This window comes from Sceloporus occidentalis, unplaced genomic scaffold (genome assembly GCF_023333645.1).
Source record: "Sceloporus occidentalis isolate IW3139 unplaced genomic scaffold, rSceOcc1.0.p SCAF_46, whole genome shotgun sequence".
NCBI classification, from domain to species: domain Eukaryota; kingdom Metazoa; phylum Chordata; class Lepidosauria; order Squamata; family Phrynosomatidae; genus Sceloporus; species Sceloporus occidentalis.
The window spans coordinates 6,167,818-6,184,735 of NW_028317026.1; the positions used below are offsets into that span (position 1 = coordinate 6,167,818).

General features: G+C 36.2%; 1 protein-coding gene across 2 annotated transcripts in view; it reads right to left on the minus strand.

Moving 5' to 3' along the window:
• LOC149289377 (short transient receptor potential channel 3-like) overlaps nucleotides 1–16,918 on the minus strand; it is a 55,224-nt gene that overhangs the window by 15,339 nt on the left and 22,967 nt on the right. For both annotated transcript variants that reach the window (XM_089490692.1, XM_089490691.1), the window contains exons 2-5: nucleotides 9,379–9,558; nucleotides 5,780–5,944; nucleotides 2,311–2,527; nucleotides 1,196–1,429 (exon numbers count right to left, since the gene is read on the minus strand). In XM_089490692.1, coding sequence (XP_089346818.1) covers nucleotides 1,196–1,429; nucleotides 2,311–2,527; nucleotides 5,780–5,944; nucleotides 9,379–9,558 — 796 coding nt within the window. The remainder of the gene's footprint in view (nucleotides 1–1,195; nucleotides 1,430–2,310; nucleotides 2,528–5,779; nucleotides 5,945–9,378; nucleotides 9,559–16,918) is intronic.

Sequence of the window (16,918 nt, forward strand, 5' to 3'; positions counted from 1 at the left end):
TTCCTTGTTATGCAGCAGAGGTGCTGCCACCCCCTGGAAATGCTGCTCCCTAAATATACCTTTGACATTTCTTACTCTACCTTATATCGTATCACCTTTTTCACATAGAGCTATTCTTTATTTCCATATCTATAATTTTCTGTGATAGCAATAAAATGAAACTTTTAATATTTCGTTGGCATTTTCCTCCTGATAGATTCACAGAAAGAGCACTAAGCTGTTATCACGTATTGCAAATACAAGATGTAAAATGAACAACAGCTTTATACAGTTCTCATAGAGATCAAAACTATCGATGTGAAGCATAATATATCTCTTTGAGAACAATAATTACTGTAGAATAAATCAGTATTTCAATTGCTATAATGCTAGCTGCTTACAAAATGCAATATACCTACTGTAATGCAGAATTATATCAAGCAAAATGCAGGGTAAAAAAAGACAACAGTTTCACTGAACTGCACCGATCAATTTATAGTTTGAAACTGTCTGATTGCTGAAAGCATTAAGATTAACGTCAATCTGTACTTTATTGCCCAGCATAATAATGTCTGTTTAGAAAATGTAAATTGATATAGATTGCCCATGATTTAATGAAATATGGGCTCCTACAAAGACCTGACACACACACAGTGATTCATGTAAAAAGCAGCATTTCCAAATACACGGTATTGAGTTTACATATCAGCATTAAGATGAATGACCTCGTTCACGTAAATAACATCTTCCAATTTAATTATCTAAGCCTTAATTGCAGCTAATGCAGGAAACGGACCGAGTGTTATCCGACTTCCTGTATGTATTTAATATTTATTGCATGAGACGTTGGTTAGAAGTGGTTCATCATCTCAGACTGATGCTAAACTTGTGTCTCATCATTTAACCATGTGCTCTGTCCTTCATGAAACCAGCTTCCTATCAGTTCTTAATAAAAGTCGTTTTACCTATTAAACACCTAGTTAAAAACATGTACCTTGGCAGTAAGCTTCACATAGTGCTCCAAGATGGGTTGTTTAGTATTTTATGGCTGGGGCTATAAATACGAAAAAAAACTTGGGCAATGGCGACCATGTAGCTTTATATAATTTGCTGATTAATGTCTAGTTTTGATGAGACTATGTTTTTATGTACCATTTTAAAAGAATGGATTCCACCTTTGCTACATTGTTCTTGAGAGTACCAATTGTGATCTTACCGTAGGTGAAATACTCAATTTCCGGTGGAAGTGTGACCAATGAAAGGTCGCTCTCTTGGATGTTTTTGTCCACATATTGTTGGGCTTTGGTGGCTTGCATAAAGGCAAGAAGCCTGGCAGTAAAAGCTGCAATAAAAATAGATAGCATCCCAAAATCCAGCACATTCCATAGCTGCAGAATGTATTCTCTTGGGCCTTCTAGCCAGAGCTCCTTGCACTCTGACCACATCATTCCTGTAACCAAGCAGAACACCCGGGTGTTAAACGTTCTTAGCTCACTGTACTTATATTCTTGAAATTTGTTGCCAAGCTCCTACACATGTTCCCCTGATATACCCGTAGAATTTGACTACTTTTTGCTTTCCAGTGTTCTAGTGCTGTGGATTGTAAGCATAGAACTATTAACTATCTCAGGCACTGGATGATTATAATAAGATTTATACACCATCAAAGATGAGTGGACATAGGCAATCCATACCTAAACTAGAACATTTAGCTGCACGGAGCCTGGTCCCGGGGAGGGGAAATGGCTAATTGGGCCCTATTTGGACATTTGTTGCCAAGGTTTAGACATTAATGGCTGTGTGTTGAGTTATATTTGTAGCAGAGAGTCATTTCTTCAGTGTTGTCACATGAAAAGATATAATAAAATATTTACATAAATGTGAGGGGTGTACTCACTTTTGTGAGATACTGTATGTCCCCTTCTCCAAACAGTGTGCTATATCAACTATCTCATCAGTGTTTGTAGTTTGTGTTCCATAGTTAATAATATATTGTACTTAATAGTTTCCATTGCCATCAATAATTAGGTGAGAAAAGGTAATCAAATTAGACCTTCTACTACTTAAAGTTTTTTTTATTGTGCCCACTTATAAAAGGCCTGATGGAAATAATAAAATGTAATGGCCTTAATAGAACACACAAATTTGTTTGAATCTTGAAGTCTATGTTAGGGCTTCATGTGTATATAAGTTTAACTAGTGATATTACCAGTTTAGGCAGCAAAATGAAAGCAAAGTCATGCTCTTGGAGCTAACTGTTTACATGACATATTAATTGTATTCATTTACAGTAAGTAATCATTGTGACGCTAAAAGCATTTATAGGCTTACCTAGAACCCACACCATTATGAGCATCTCTGTCCAAGTGAACCTTGTCGTTTTTACTCTGAAGATTTGCTTTGGATATTCAATGACAGTGATGTTCGGCAGTGTTTTAATGCCCTCGAACCTGTCAGATGCATTGAACACTAACAGACACAGGAAGATGATGAACGATGCCGCGTGAGCTACAAATTTCATAAAGGGGCTACGAAGAACTTTGCCGAGCTAGAAAAAAAAATAGAGAATCTTTTAGTGGCTGTTATTCTCTTTAGTATACTGTAGGCGAGTGGAGATGAAATATGAAATCTTACTGCATTTAGTATGAACAGCATGATGCTAAATTAACAAGGGGAAGATGAAAATACATATTTCTTATCAGTTCACCAACTCTCTGTTCATAGAATGAAATACAGTATTTTATTTGAAAAAATAATCTGTAGAAAATTCACTGAGAATATTCAATGGAAAATCACTTAGTATACAGAACCAAGAATTCAGTTTCTTCAAACGTGTCAGATGCTTCATGGCATTACCAATAGGCATGTATTCATTATACCATATAAAATACATACATTTTCAATAACCTTTCCATTCATTTAGAAAAAAATCATCATGTAACATCATGAATAATAGGATGGTACCCAGGTGCTTTCTGGGTCCCCGTCTGTCTGGATCCAGCATAGCAGGTAATATAGCTGTTCAGAAGGCTAGATGAAGTTCTCCAGCAAAACCCTTCCTATCAAACCTTGCAACACATGAAAGAAATAAGTGGCACCAAGCAAAGATAACAAAATGAAATTAGTTTGACTCAAGACCAGGAACTAGAATGAACTGAAGTTGGATGCAAAGCAAACTTTGGCAAAGCAATTATTATTTCCTACTCATATCAAAGAGGTGCCACTTGTATCATGGGCAGCATCCAGGAATACTCAGCTGTCCCTGTATCTGGAGTGTCCCGTGAAGCTTAAAGGGGACAGTGAAATATCCCCCCTACAGATAGGTGACCTTGGTTACTCTAACACCATACATTAAAACAAATTCACCCTAACATCATACTTACACATAATCTCTCTGCCTCTAGTCCACTTTTCCAAGCTCCACTAACCCTAGGCTCACACACTCACCATAAACACTCATGCTAACAACATACTCATACATATTCACATACATTCTCTCTCTTTCTCTTCCTCTCTCCCTCTCACAGCTCTCCAATGTCACAAAAAAATATTGTCCAATGGCAGCAGGCTGAATAGTTGCAGGGTGTGCGGGAGCATGTATATATATATATATATATATATATATATATATAGTTTGGGGATCTTTTGTATCCTCCATTGACTACAATGGATGTCCCTCCCCTGAAGGGTACTTAGTAGAACTAGCTACCTCCTAGATTTAGGAAATTTTGGGTCAGATTTCTTTATTTTTTTACTTAATGTTGAATGTGTTAAGAAGTGGACTCACATTTCCAACACATGTGATTTACAATGGGTTAATATATTTCAAAGCACAGTTGAGTTTATGCAAGCGGAGTTTTTAACCCCTTAATGACAAGACTGTTTCTTACCCATAGTACACTTTGGGACAAAGGCTCTTTTAAAAATTTTCAATGTTGCTGTTTAGCTATAATTCTTCTTTCTCATTTTGTGCTCACACACATATTATATATTGTTTTTATTATTGTCATCTAATTCACTATATAAAAAAATTCATGATTGATGATTTTTTGTTAAAAAAGGACTTTTTGACACTTTTATTTGAAAAATCTTTTACTCATCTGCAAAAACTAATGAATAGATTCTACTATTTGTCCTGAGTTTAGAAATAGCCAATGTTTTATGGGTTTTTTTTCTGCATTTGGACATCTGGTCAGTCTGTGCCCAAGTCCCATATTTGGGACATCTTTGAAGTCGACCAATTCAATTTACCCCATAAAATCATACATTTTTTTAAAACTAGGCACCCTATGGGCATTTAAAATGCCATTATTTTAACTCTTTCCATGCAGCAATTTTTGTGAAGATATAGCGCTAACTGTAGGACTCATTGATGTGAATTCACAGAGGCAATGTAATTCACTGATGGCGCTTGTGGTTGCTCTTTGGACATTAAGGCGCAACTATTGTAATTACTATTATCTGTTCTGAACATGAGCATTAACATCTATACTTTTTATGGTAAAAAAGGTGTACTCTCCAAGAGTTATGTACTCTTGTTATTTCTCAGTTCTCAGTTATTGAAGATCTGTAATTATTAAGAGCAGCCTTCATGTAGCTTTCACAGGACATAATGTCTATGTGTGCATATTGATGGGGCTTTAACAGCTGCCTGCTCAGCTAGGTCTAGACAGGTACAGCAAAGGGTGAAGGTGACAATAATTTCTGTTTAATGAAACACATAAGGTGCCATGGGCACAAGAAAGAAACATTACCATATAAATTCAAATGAAGTGAATAACAAAGTTAAAAAGTATAATATTTAAATTTGCTATGAAAAAATGTATATTTCTTCTGGGTGGCACCTGCATTCGAAAGGAGGTCAAATGTTCTTGACTATAAATGAAAAGCTAATGTGATATAATGATATATTTTCAGTACAGTGGGGAAGCAGTTTAAAGTTGCACTTATTTTCATGAACACTTATCAGTAAACTGTTCTATGACACAAAAGAATACAAAATAATTGTTGTGACCACTGAAGGGCTGGAAATCTATAATCCCAGAAGGCACAAAAAGGCTCCAACCTTGCCTGATATCTCTGATATATCTATAATCTTTCCAATTCAAGCAAGGTTTACATTTTACATAGATAAGAACATATCTTTTTGATTATTTAAAAATATTTAAATATTAAAATATTAATGGGGGTAAGCAAAAACAACCATATTTATTAATTATGGAGGCACAAAGGCTCTGATGGCTGGAACCATGAAGCAGACAAGAATGAAAGTTTTGTCTTCATGTACTCAAGGAACATTGCTTGGCTATTGACCTTTACAAAGTATAACACTGAATAAGAAAACTAATAGTGTTGGGCTGTGCCAGTGCTTTAGACAATAGATGTTCGTAGCTTTGGAAAAGGTCAAATTATTTTAGTTTAGAGGAGCAAATATTGGGGTTTTTTCCCAGCATCATGTTAACTGAAGATCAAAGAGGCTTCCACAAGTCTGTAGATATATCAAACATATATTTTGAAGATCTAGTGACCTCCAACAGGGTTTTTTCTGATGCTCACAAGCTGCTTACTTTCATACAATGAAAACAGCAATAATCTCAAGTACTCGGGTATAATAAAGATATCTTAAAAACAAAAAATACCCACTGGGAAACAGAATGAATGTTCCTAGAGAAAACAAAACATAAAAAAACACTGGTTGTAAATTAATAAGCACTTACATTAACCTATTCAGTGCTAGAGTTACCTGCACCTGTCAGTGAAGATCTTAAAAGTTATCATTATAACATGTGGAATTCAATACCCGGCTACATGGTGCTATCCAATAGCCAACAGCAAGGAACGGGAGACCAAGGGCAACAATCAGCACAACCAAACACTTGATAGCGATCGGCTGTTCTCGTAATCCTGAGAGATTTTCATACCAGATAGTTAATAGCTGTTGCTGGCAATTAGGATGTGCCACAAACTGCAAAAGAAAAAAAAGGAACATTAGTCACCTTCTTTGAATTCAATATTTTAAAGAGACATTCTAGCAATGCACTTTAATACGAATGATGAGGGTCACATTTAAATTAACATTTTCCCAATGCAAATGCATGGAGAGATTCATCAGAATCTCAGCTCTGGCTTGAACAAGGGTTCTAAGGGGTCTAACATTGCTTCCCACACACCCATTGATTTAACTGCCACCACTTTAATTTACTTTAGTGTGATCTTTGGTCTGCGGAGGGACTGATCCCCAGAGATACAGGATTATTGAAAGGTAAGTCTTTTTTGCAGGATGTATAAAACATGTATTAAAGTACATTTAAAGTAATTTAAAAAGCAATCTTTATTGGTGAGGCTATATGTAACATTAGGACTTGCCAAACTTGGGGTACTTTGACATAGTGGTGAGCTAAGCAATATATGGCCATATAGTGTGACGTAAGTACCAATATTTTTGCCTCAGGTAGGTGCTTTAAAAAGTATTTGTTGGGTGTGTACTGATTCATTGCTTTGTTGTGTGTATATATAGTCTATTGCTCAACTTGTTACAATGTTACAGAAGTTTAATAGGAGAGTTTTTTCCCCTCAGTTATGTAGATTCACTTTTTTTTGCCCACTGGTCAATAGTGAAACCATCTCCTGTAACACGCTGAGCAATAAAATTCTTTCCATATGGTTTTCACCAAAGATTGACAGAAGCTCGACAAAAAAAGACCCTCTTAGCTAACACAATGAAAAAGTGTTTAAGAAAAATTTTTTTTGGGCAAATGGAGCTAACTGGCCCACACGTTTTACTTGTTGTTAGCAGTTATCAGATTTTAAGAATTTTTGTACAGTTTTAGGACTTCTCCAATGAACATGTAAACAAATTGTGTATAATGAACATTACTGAGATAACTCAGGTGCCACTGCATAAACATCGTTTATGTTGTATCAGGGTCAGTCACCTTCCGGTTATCACAGGACTATTCTGAGGGTTCCTACTAGCCAACAGCTCTCAGACACACAAAATACTTGTGTATTTGGCTACCTGCCAGTAAGGCTAGTACCCTTCCAACCGTCTTTTATCTTCATGTCTCTACCCATCTGGGTCGTTGCCAGTTATCCCTCAGAATCTCATGCAGGCTCTCTGTCCTAACCATTCATCTGACTAGTTTTCTGGATTTCATCAAGGTTTCCAAGAAGAACAGAGACTAGCTTTGTTCCAGAGATTCTTGCTGGCCCGATTATCCTGCTACTGAATGCTCTTCTGACCAGGGTCCTACTCTGAGGGTCTACTCTGCATCACAGCGTTTCCTCAGTCCATATATAAAAAAAACCCTGCACTCTATACATTGATGCACTCATATCACTCATATTTATTTAAGAGCCATTGATTGACTTACTTTTTATTGTGTTGTTTTGTATTTTATTGTGTTTTTGTGCATTTTATAATCTGTATGTCCAGACATATATGTGGTAAATCTGTTAGACATTGGATAACTCTTTGTCATGCATATAACCACACGTGTTAAATAGAGATCCACTATATTTTATGATGATTCATCTTTATTTGCATGATTTGGAGAACATTTTATGCTAAATAGTTTTTCAAAGACATTCCTGAAATGTTTTCATTTTACACATATAAATATACAATCAGTATCAGTCCTAAATTAATTGTGGCCTGACGAATTGCACAATTAATTGTTTTGATTACAGAGGTCATCTGTCATGCGGATTATGTAAAATTATGATTTTGGACTAGCAATGCCTCATTTACTTCAAAATGGTATTGATTCCATAGGGTACACCACTACATTAATCCATTGAGGAGCCACATGGGTCAAACCATGAACACATCTATCATGATTTTACAGACACAAGATTATATAGACATCAGTCGTTAGGAAATTGATTTTCTAGTTTATGTTATAGAACAGTGGATAGTATGTATATATCTAAAGAATTTCAATTAATCACCTGAGTATGTCAATACTGTTTTGTTTTTCTAATACCCACACTAACCTAATTGATGCTGGTGCGGTTTTCACCTTAAAAACAAGCTAAAACAGCTATAGTTAAAAAATATAGTAATTTAGGTTTATTTGATCAATAGGCATGTGCGTATCTACTACATTTGTCAGATTAAGATATGCTTTATTAAAAATATACACTTTCTCTGTACCAAAACACAAATCAGTCCAAGAATGGATAGGGTTTTACATTCACCAATTCATATTACCACAATAATCCATCAGTGCAAACCAGTGTCTGATACATGTCTTCTCATGGAAGGGAGCTTAAGATGTTTTTGTCCTCACAAAAACAAATCGTTACTGGTGCTGTCGTGATTGTTAGCTTTATTCCTCATGTCTGTGTACAACAATCATAAACACACAACTGTTTTAACGCCTTCTGAATATTTTTCTCAGAAACATAACTTTCCCATGTATTTTTTTTTACATTTTGCACATATTTGAAATGCCTTGTGGTTTCTGTGTTGTCTTCTTTTGTTAGTGTCCAAAGAAAGCAGGACCCAGTATGCTTGATGTGTTTGATCTTATAAACTTGATCATCATCAGCTGTGATAAACTCTAGACTTCTGTTAACAGGAAATATATCCTGATGTTTGGGTTACTTTAATAAACATACATGTTATAATATACTGTATTGCATTATATATATATATATATATATATATACGATTTTCCAGTAAATACATTAGTGTCTCATCTGTGTTAAATAACAAATTACATTAGGAACCGCTGTCTAACCTCTAAATGCACAGTACCAGGAAGATTAAAGCAATGAAGCAGTAGCTGCTATGAATCATTTGTTTATGAAGACAAGTAAATGTCTTTCCTTTTAAAAGTCTCCCATGAAGTCAGAGGCATATAATGCACTATATCTTCAAGATTATTGAATTATTTTCATATAGAAACAAAAAGGAAAAAGCCCACAAACTCTATTGTATGTGGATAAGGAGGTAAATACTCACTAGGACTAAATGTCTGAGAATGATTTCTGACTGTAAGTCCAAGAAAGTAAACAAAAGTCAAACTTTCTCTACAAGAAGAATAGATTGTGCCCTCGCCCCTCCTCAGTATCTGCCACCTTCCCTGCATAACCCGGCATCACTTTCTCTTCAACAGCCTCCTTATGTCACTGACTATTCCGACATGATAGGCTTTTTAGATGTGGAGTCGTACTAGCTTTCAGGACCTAATACCTCTGAGGTCCCAAAAGCTTTTCTGACTTTCCATTGACCCAATAAAAAGTAATACCTTTGACTTAACATGATTGCCACATTTCTCATGTGTCATTGATCATTCCTTAATAAACGTCACTATATTGTCCTTAGGTAGGTCCAATCTCATGGTTGAATGTGATTTACATAAAATCGAGAACACCAGGATTTTGTTTTTTTACCTTCTTTACTTCATATTTAATGGCCAGCTTCACTCTGCTAAGAGAAGGTCTATGAGAGTCCACAGGCTCAGCATCTACATCTCCATTCAAAATTGCCTCCACTTCTTCTGAGTCCCGGCACAGGTCAAGGACACCAACCACAAAATCTTTGCATTGCATAGACAGCTTGCGATAATCATTCTGAAAAGACAACAAGAACATAATTCTTATGGTAATAATGTGACTTCACGGCTGATTCTCAGCAAGATAATGCCAAGCTGACAATTTAGCCTTTCTTTTCCATGTAGTCCAGAAATAGATGCATGCTCCTCAGCATACGTAGAATATCAGCAAAACTCCCTTTTGTTCATTCCCCTGATATACAAACAGTTTTCATGGATGTGAAATGGAAATATGCATGTAAAATGATTTAAACATCTGTATAAATATATATATAGTTTAACGCTTTACTCAGTTGCAAAAATAGTTATCAAAAGGTTGATAAGATCACATAAAAGCCACATCTCCGACTACACCATGTAAAGCAAAAGCATCTATTTTTGGTCATCTAACAGCGGGTCCTAAGCCTATGATGACCCAAAATTGAATTAAGAAAATCTTAATTAGCCATTAGCTAATCAGCCTAATCCTGTGAGAGCAACTGTATATATAGTATAGTATAGTAAGAAGATAAAAAAATAGCTACCCTACTCATTACAAAACTAAACCAAGAAAAGGGGTAAAAGTAGGACAAAGATGGGTTCTTTTACTAAGAGCTAAGAATATTAAAGTTCATTACACAAATACATTGAGCAGTATTGTTGGGTTGTGTTGAGTTGCCCACAGTTATCACTAAAGTGTTCAACTCTTAGTAAAACTTTGTAACTGAATTATCTACAAACTGTCCTCCTGCATTTATAGAGGTCTACACCACTGTTTGTAAATCTGCCAAACCTTGTTGATTAGGCATTTATCTACTGAATATCATGCTAAATTTTAGAAACTTTCAAAAATATGCCTGTGATGTTTTTGGAAGAGGGCAACATTTTTCTGAATATACATTTCGAGAACTTAGAGGAATCTATGATCTTTTGTTGTAAAACCTGCCATTCTGAAAATCTGTTTGGTGATTCCGACACAATTGATTGCTTTTCCATTACAAAACCAGAGACTTAGCACAGAGCTGCAGGAAATACCAACTATGACATGCAGTGCATGCTGTAAAGCCTAGATTTACAGCAGACAAGAGAAATACAGGCCTAATCTCACCACCCAGGCTACATCCGCTTTGTTTTCCACCACTACACTTGAGCTGCATTGTGTATAATAGTACTCAAAATAAATTTTTTCTCACTTTAAACTTTTAGTTCTCCAAAAAAAAAGTATTGTCCTCCTTTTCTTTTTGTATGTAATTGGTCTTTTTACTAAAGTTTTTTTTTACCCTGACACCATGTACTAAGGATTTTGTATTCTAATTATTTCTCTTTTGGATGTTTTAACTCAAAGATACTCTATTAATTGCTTATGACACAAATGAGTCAAGGACAATAACCCTCATCTATAAAACCTCATACTCATTTTGAGAGCCCTGTTTTGCCTTCGTATTCTTATATAGAATTAATCTTTTAGTGTGTTGAATGGTATGTAGTTTGCAAAACAAACAAAGAAAAGAATAAAAACACTGCTTGCTCATCAAGGTTCAAACGGTGCTAAACTGAATGTAATTCAGTGACAGTATATGAAAGATTGCCAGAAACCTCCCTTTCTTCCATGTCATTACCATTTTTGTTGAGTCAAACGTAAATATATTTATATAGAGAGAGAGAGAGAGAGAGAGAGAGATAACACTGGAAATTATGTTAGCAAATGTAAAATATGCATGCTGTTTTATACAGCTTGGAAACTAGGACTTCCATTCCACCGCTGGGAGAAAAGAAGACTATGGCGACTCTCATTCTCATGATAGTCCCAGCATGAATTAAGATGTCCATAGCCATATTAGTCCAAGAGAAAATATATGTCTTCCTATTACTATCAATGTGTGATTTCAATCTCTCTTGTATTGTTTCCAGGAAAATGATACAATAAATATCAAAGCTTGAGAGGAAAGACTTGAAAGGAATGTTTTGTCTTGTTTCACATGATGTTTATTAAATCCTCATGAGTGTTACTATGACTTTTTTGGATTCTGATAAAAAGAATTTTTTAGAAATACAAAAGATACAAGACATTGACCTTAAGGCAATTGTGCAAAAAAATAAGCAAATATACTGTATGTCTTTACTTAGCTGAACATTGTGTTTAGTGATAATTTTAAAACATCCATTTGTGTTTAATAAGTAGTTACCGTTAACAACTTATACTCTATTCTGTGAATAAGAACAACAAAGCAAACTAGTAGGGAGCCGCCATCTTGCATTTTACTATACAAAGAGTAAAAGGATATTCCTATTTGAAGAACTTGGCTCACTTCACCCTAGGAGCTTTATATGCAGTGCCTTTTCCTTTGGGCCAGTTTAAGTTGGCTTGCTGGGGTACTGTAAGTGGGTCACAAGCGTATTGGGGTCATTATATTACAGGGATATTAGACTTGTGCGTAGGAATGATAGTTGCCTCTTTGCCCCCGACAGCTATAGTAAGCTGACTTATACATAATATAAATGATAAACCATATTCCCTGGAATTCTTTTTTATTTAATTACATTTTAATTTGTATTACATTTTAGCATCTAAAAAACAATAGTATACAACACATACTTGTATTTCTCTGCCCCTGCAAGAGTTGTCCAAGTAACATTGTTAATGTAATTCATGGTCCTGATAGTATCTATGATAGCAAATCATTTAAATTGTGCATTCAAGGAAAAGACTGTTCTTCCATATATTAATACCCTTTGCTTATTAGTGTAATTCCTGTGCAAGTTATAGAAGGATTTTTCACATATGATTATCATTAGCACCATATTTTAAAATGATCAAGTCAATGAAAAGAGAATTTCTTTACTTGTCGGCATTATAGGCCTTCCTATAAACTGCACTATAGCTAGCCGCCATTTAAGTATCAGCAGACATGCTTGATCAGGCACAGGTTACTTTGGCGTAATTTAGAACTGCTAGGAGCATAACAAAGGCTGTACCTGTTTGAAGAATGAAACATGATTGCAGCCAATGCTATTAGTGAATGTAGATCTAGATGTATACAAAGAGCACATAAAGAAACAGATTTCAGTGCTCACGATGTAAAGAAGTGGACACAGCAGGACGAGTGACACATTTGCGTGTCCTTTTGAGAGAATAGCTTTTTGGGAGAAAATCAGAATGAATTGTAGAACAGAAAAAACAATCAACATTTGCTACACTATGCTACATACCCAGAGACTGCATCAACCATCATTGACATTAATGCCAAACATTGTCTTATAATACATATTATACTTTTGACTTTTTTGACAGTGTGATTGACAAGCGAAAGGCACTGCTTGAGTGACTGATTTGGACAAGATGTGAATAGGATGTAAGTATAGAGGTTGAAGGTGATAGGGAGAGAAGAGCTGGGGGCACACCTCACATCTCTCTCTCTTTTCATGATTGAAATAAGAATATAGGTGTTTAATCTAACAACGTGCATTTTACAACCACACATACAATTGGGTCCAGGAAATCTAATCTTTATTGTATACCAGATACCTACAAATCTTTCTACTAATTAAAAAGACTTAAAAAAGTCATTCACATTTTGTTTTAATGTATAAACAAAACAGTAATATTTTACAATTATCAACCTCCATGTACTAGAGGACTGCATTGGGATGCATGTCCCACGCGTCCCATGGGACCCGCCAAAAAACTTGTGGGCGCGGGCAGTCTTGCTGGTGTTGCAGAATTGCTTTTTTTTCATGTTTTATGGACCTTGCTTTGTGGACTCGGGCACAGTCATGTTGGAATAGAAAAGGGCCTTCCTCAAACTGTTCCCACAAAGTTGGAAGCACAGCATTGGCCAATATGTCTTGTATGCTGAAGCATTAAGATTTCCCTTCACTGGAAGTAGGGGGACTAGCCCAACCCCTGAAAAACAGCCCCATACTATTATGTCTCCTCCACCAAGCTTTGCCGGTGGCACAACATAATCAGGCAGGTAATGTTCTCCTGGCATCTGCCAAATCCAGACTTGCCCATCAGACTGCCGAACGTAAAGGCGTGATTTGTCACAGAACACGTTTCACTGCTCCAGAGTCCAGTGGCTGCATGCTTTACACCACTCGATCCGACGATTGGTCGATTGTACTTGGTGATGTGAGGCTTGCATGCAGGTGCTCGACCATAGAAACCTCCTCTATGAAGCTCCAGCCGCTCAGCCAATATTAATGCCAGTGGAAGTTTGGAACTCTTCAGCTATAGAATCAGCAGAGCGATGGCAACTTTGAAGCACCATGAGCCTTAGCACTCGGTGACCCCATTCTGTGACTGTTCCTTAACACTTTCCAATAATACCACTTATAGTTGACCAAGGAATATCTAGCAGGGATGAAATTTCATGAACTGACTTATTGCAATGGTGGCATTCTACCACAGTACCACACCTGAATTCAATGAGCTCTTCAGAACGAACCATTTTTTTCCACAAATGTTTGTAAACGCAGGCTGCATGGGTAGGTGCTTCATTTCATACCCCTGTGGCAATGGGCCTGAATAATATATAGGTGTGTCCCAATAATTCTGTCCATATAGTGTAGATTAAATCAATGATACAAAGATATCACAACACAACATAACATTTTGAAACTAACATACATTTTATTTTAAATTGAAATGCCTGTTTTATGAAAAATTACCGTTAATCTTACCCTTATGGGTTTTTTGCCTCTTTGTTCAATGTTCGGCACTGTCTATATTTTAAATATACAATTGTAGCAACAGTATACTGTAAGTTTGGTGCCTGCTATTTTGGGCACAGTCTGTTTGGGGACCAAATTGGTTATTTATATACCTCAGTTAGCATCAGCACAGCACAGAGGCATTTTACTAGCTTTCAGCTGAAATCTGAAATTGTTCGTTTGTGCACATGCATGATTGAAGATGGGTTAAAAGACATTATGAAGTTCAAAAAATCTGAGATCTAAAGTAGTAAGTATTGTACAACACAGGGAGCCATAAACATGTTTGAAAGCAGGAAGATAGACTTTAATTACTTGCTTTGCTTCGAGGGATGGAAAACCATTTCAGTTATAGGATTTAAGAAAGAAGTAGAGTCCTGAATGTCACGAAGCAACATGCCTGAAGACGAGACCTAAATTGTCTTGTACTCTAATTCTGCTTAGCCAATAAAGGTTTCACCTTGACTCTACTTGTTTCCTCTATTTCCATGGCTAATATGGTACCACTCTCTACTTGTACCAAAATAAAAGTTTGCCAGTAGTTTTGGACCTATGAATGATGCTTCACTAAGCCTGGCATGGGACTCAAAATGTCCCTACCATAGTAATAAAAGGTGTCAATATTTACCTTTTTATCCCTTTTCTTAGAGCATGTCTGAGTCTATATCAGGTGCCTATTGCCCCTTTCCCCTTCCTGGATCCTCCAATGCATCCTATCTAGACTAAGTGCAGAAGCATGATGGCACATTTGACAAAGTCAAATCAGGATCGAAATCTATCTGACTGCCATAATAAATACCCTGCTATGACAGAAGAAGGTGACAGGAGGGGACACAAGTTAGAAAAAATAAATGACAAGGCATGTAAAACAATCTCCGCTACCTAGACCTAAATACCTTGCTCTTTTCACTAGTAAAGGAAGGCATCACTAATGTTAAATCAGGTAGTCCAATGCATTAAAGACTGGCAGGAAAGGCATAGACTTGAGAAGATTATGAAGCCAGGTGGTAAGGTCAACAATTCAGTGTATATAGAACACTGGAATGGTACAGCGATGATACTAAAGTTAGAAATACAAGCCACAGTCAGAGGCAGAATACAATTTCACATACTGTAAACAAAACGCTTACTATAGCCCACCAAGTTAAAACAGTGCATAGGTAAGCAAAGCCAGGAAGTCTAAAGAGCATTAAGGCTATGAGAGTCAATCCTACCCTTGTCGCCACTAACAGCACCCCGAAAGAAGTGGGGGTAAGTTCTTACAAGGCATTTTGAGTATAGGATTAGCTAAATAAATTCAATAGTATGCTTCTGCACCATTGAGGTCCTCAAACTATTTTGCATGTCACCCAACCAGAAGAAGAAAAATGCAAGTCCAATTATATTACAGCATTCATTTATCTACATGCTAGAGCGCCATCCACTTTACTAAGTGCTGCCACAAGCTATACATCATATACTATTATTCAGCACTGACCTTGAGAACTGAACGTCAAAATTCTACACATACCTCCCAGTACAGCATATCCTGGATAATTGACCTAAACACTAAAGTAGGAAAGGAGAAAATAAAAAACAGGCTAATCCAGAGAAACTATAGTTCAAAAGAACATCTATTTCAGAGAATCTGCTAAATTGGAATGGTGCAACACAATGTAACAAAACAAAAATATAGATCCTGGCTTGATCCAGACTTGCAGATGTGGCTGTTAGAGAACATCGTTGGAGTTTATTGGCTAGAGAGAGAGAGATGCCAGGAAAGTCAACTCACTAACTTAACTTTACATTCAATGAGTTTCTGCTTCAAGAACAGCTTGGATGGTCCTGTGTAAATCATATCTAAATCAAAAGGATTTCTTGAAACTCACCATACTGATTAAAGTGAATTCACAACTCTCCTGAAAATGTATTTTTTGACCAGAAAAATCATCCTGGTCAAACCCCATTCTATAGTACAGTGATTAACTAAAGATCAGTCATGATTCAGATGAATATTATATTTTTTATTTGTTGACATTATATTCTACAAAAGGCCAGAAGAACTCTCCCCACATCCCTTATGTAGGAGTGGCTTTACCATTCTTGTAGGACAACATAAAATGTGCTGGCTTTTCATAGAGGAGATTGGGTAATTTAAATAGTCAACTCTATCCACTATCAAGTGGATATATTGGCAGTTTCAATAAAACATACAGTAAGATCTGGGTAAAACAATGTAACGATTAGATGTAAAATGGAAATAACTTGTTGTAGGAGTAGATGGCTAACAAAGATATGCACTCCACAGCTACAGCTTGGAACAGTCCCACGGGAAATTGGGAGAGTGAGGTTTAGAGGAAATCGAAGTCTCTTGATAGTATTCACGGGTAATTAACAGCAGGCTGGAGCAAGGCAGACTCAAGCTCAAAACCTAAGCCATTACTTCCCTGTGGAAAGGTATGTGGGTCCAGTATTTGAATCTTAAGCAAAGGTATTCAAGAGCAGAATTCTGAATTGGACATTATTGTTTTATCTTCCAATAAACCTCATTGAGTGTCGTTGGGGTAATTAAATTATAGTAATCTAGTGTGGTGTCACATATTAGATAGCACCAAAGATGATATAACCAATTCTATATACACTCACATACCAATTCTATGCATATAGAAATACACAGACTAACATTAAGCACACAGAAACACACACAA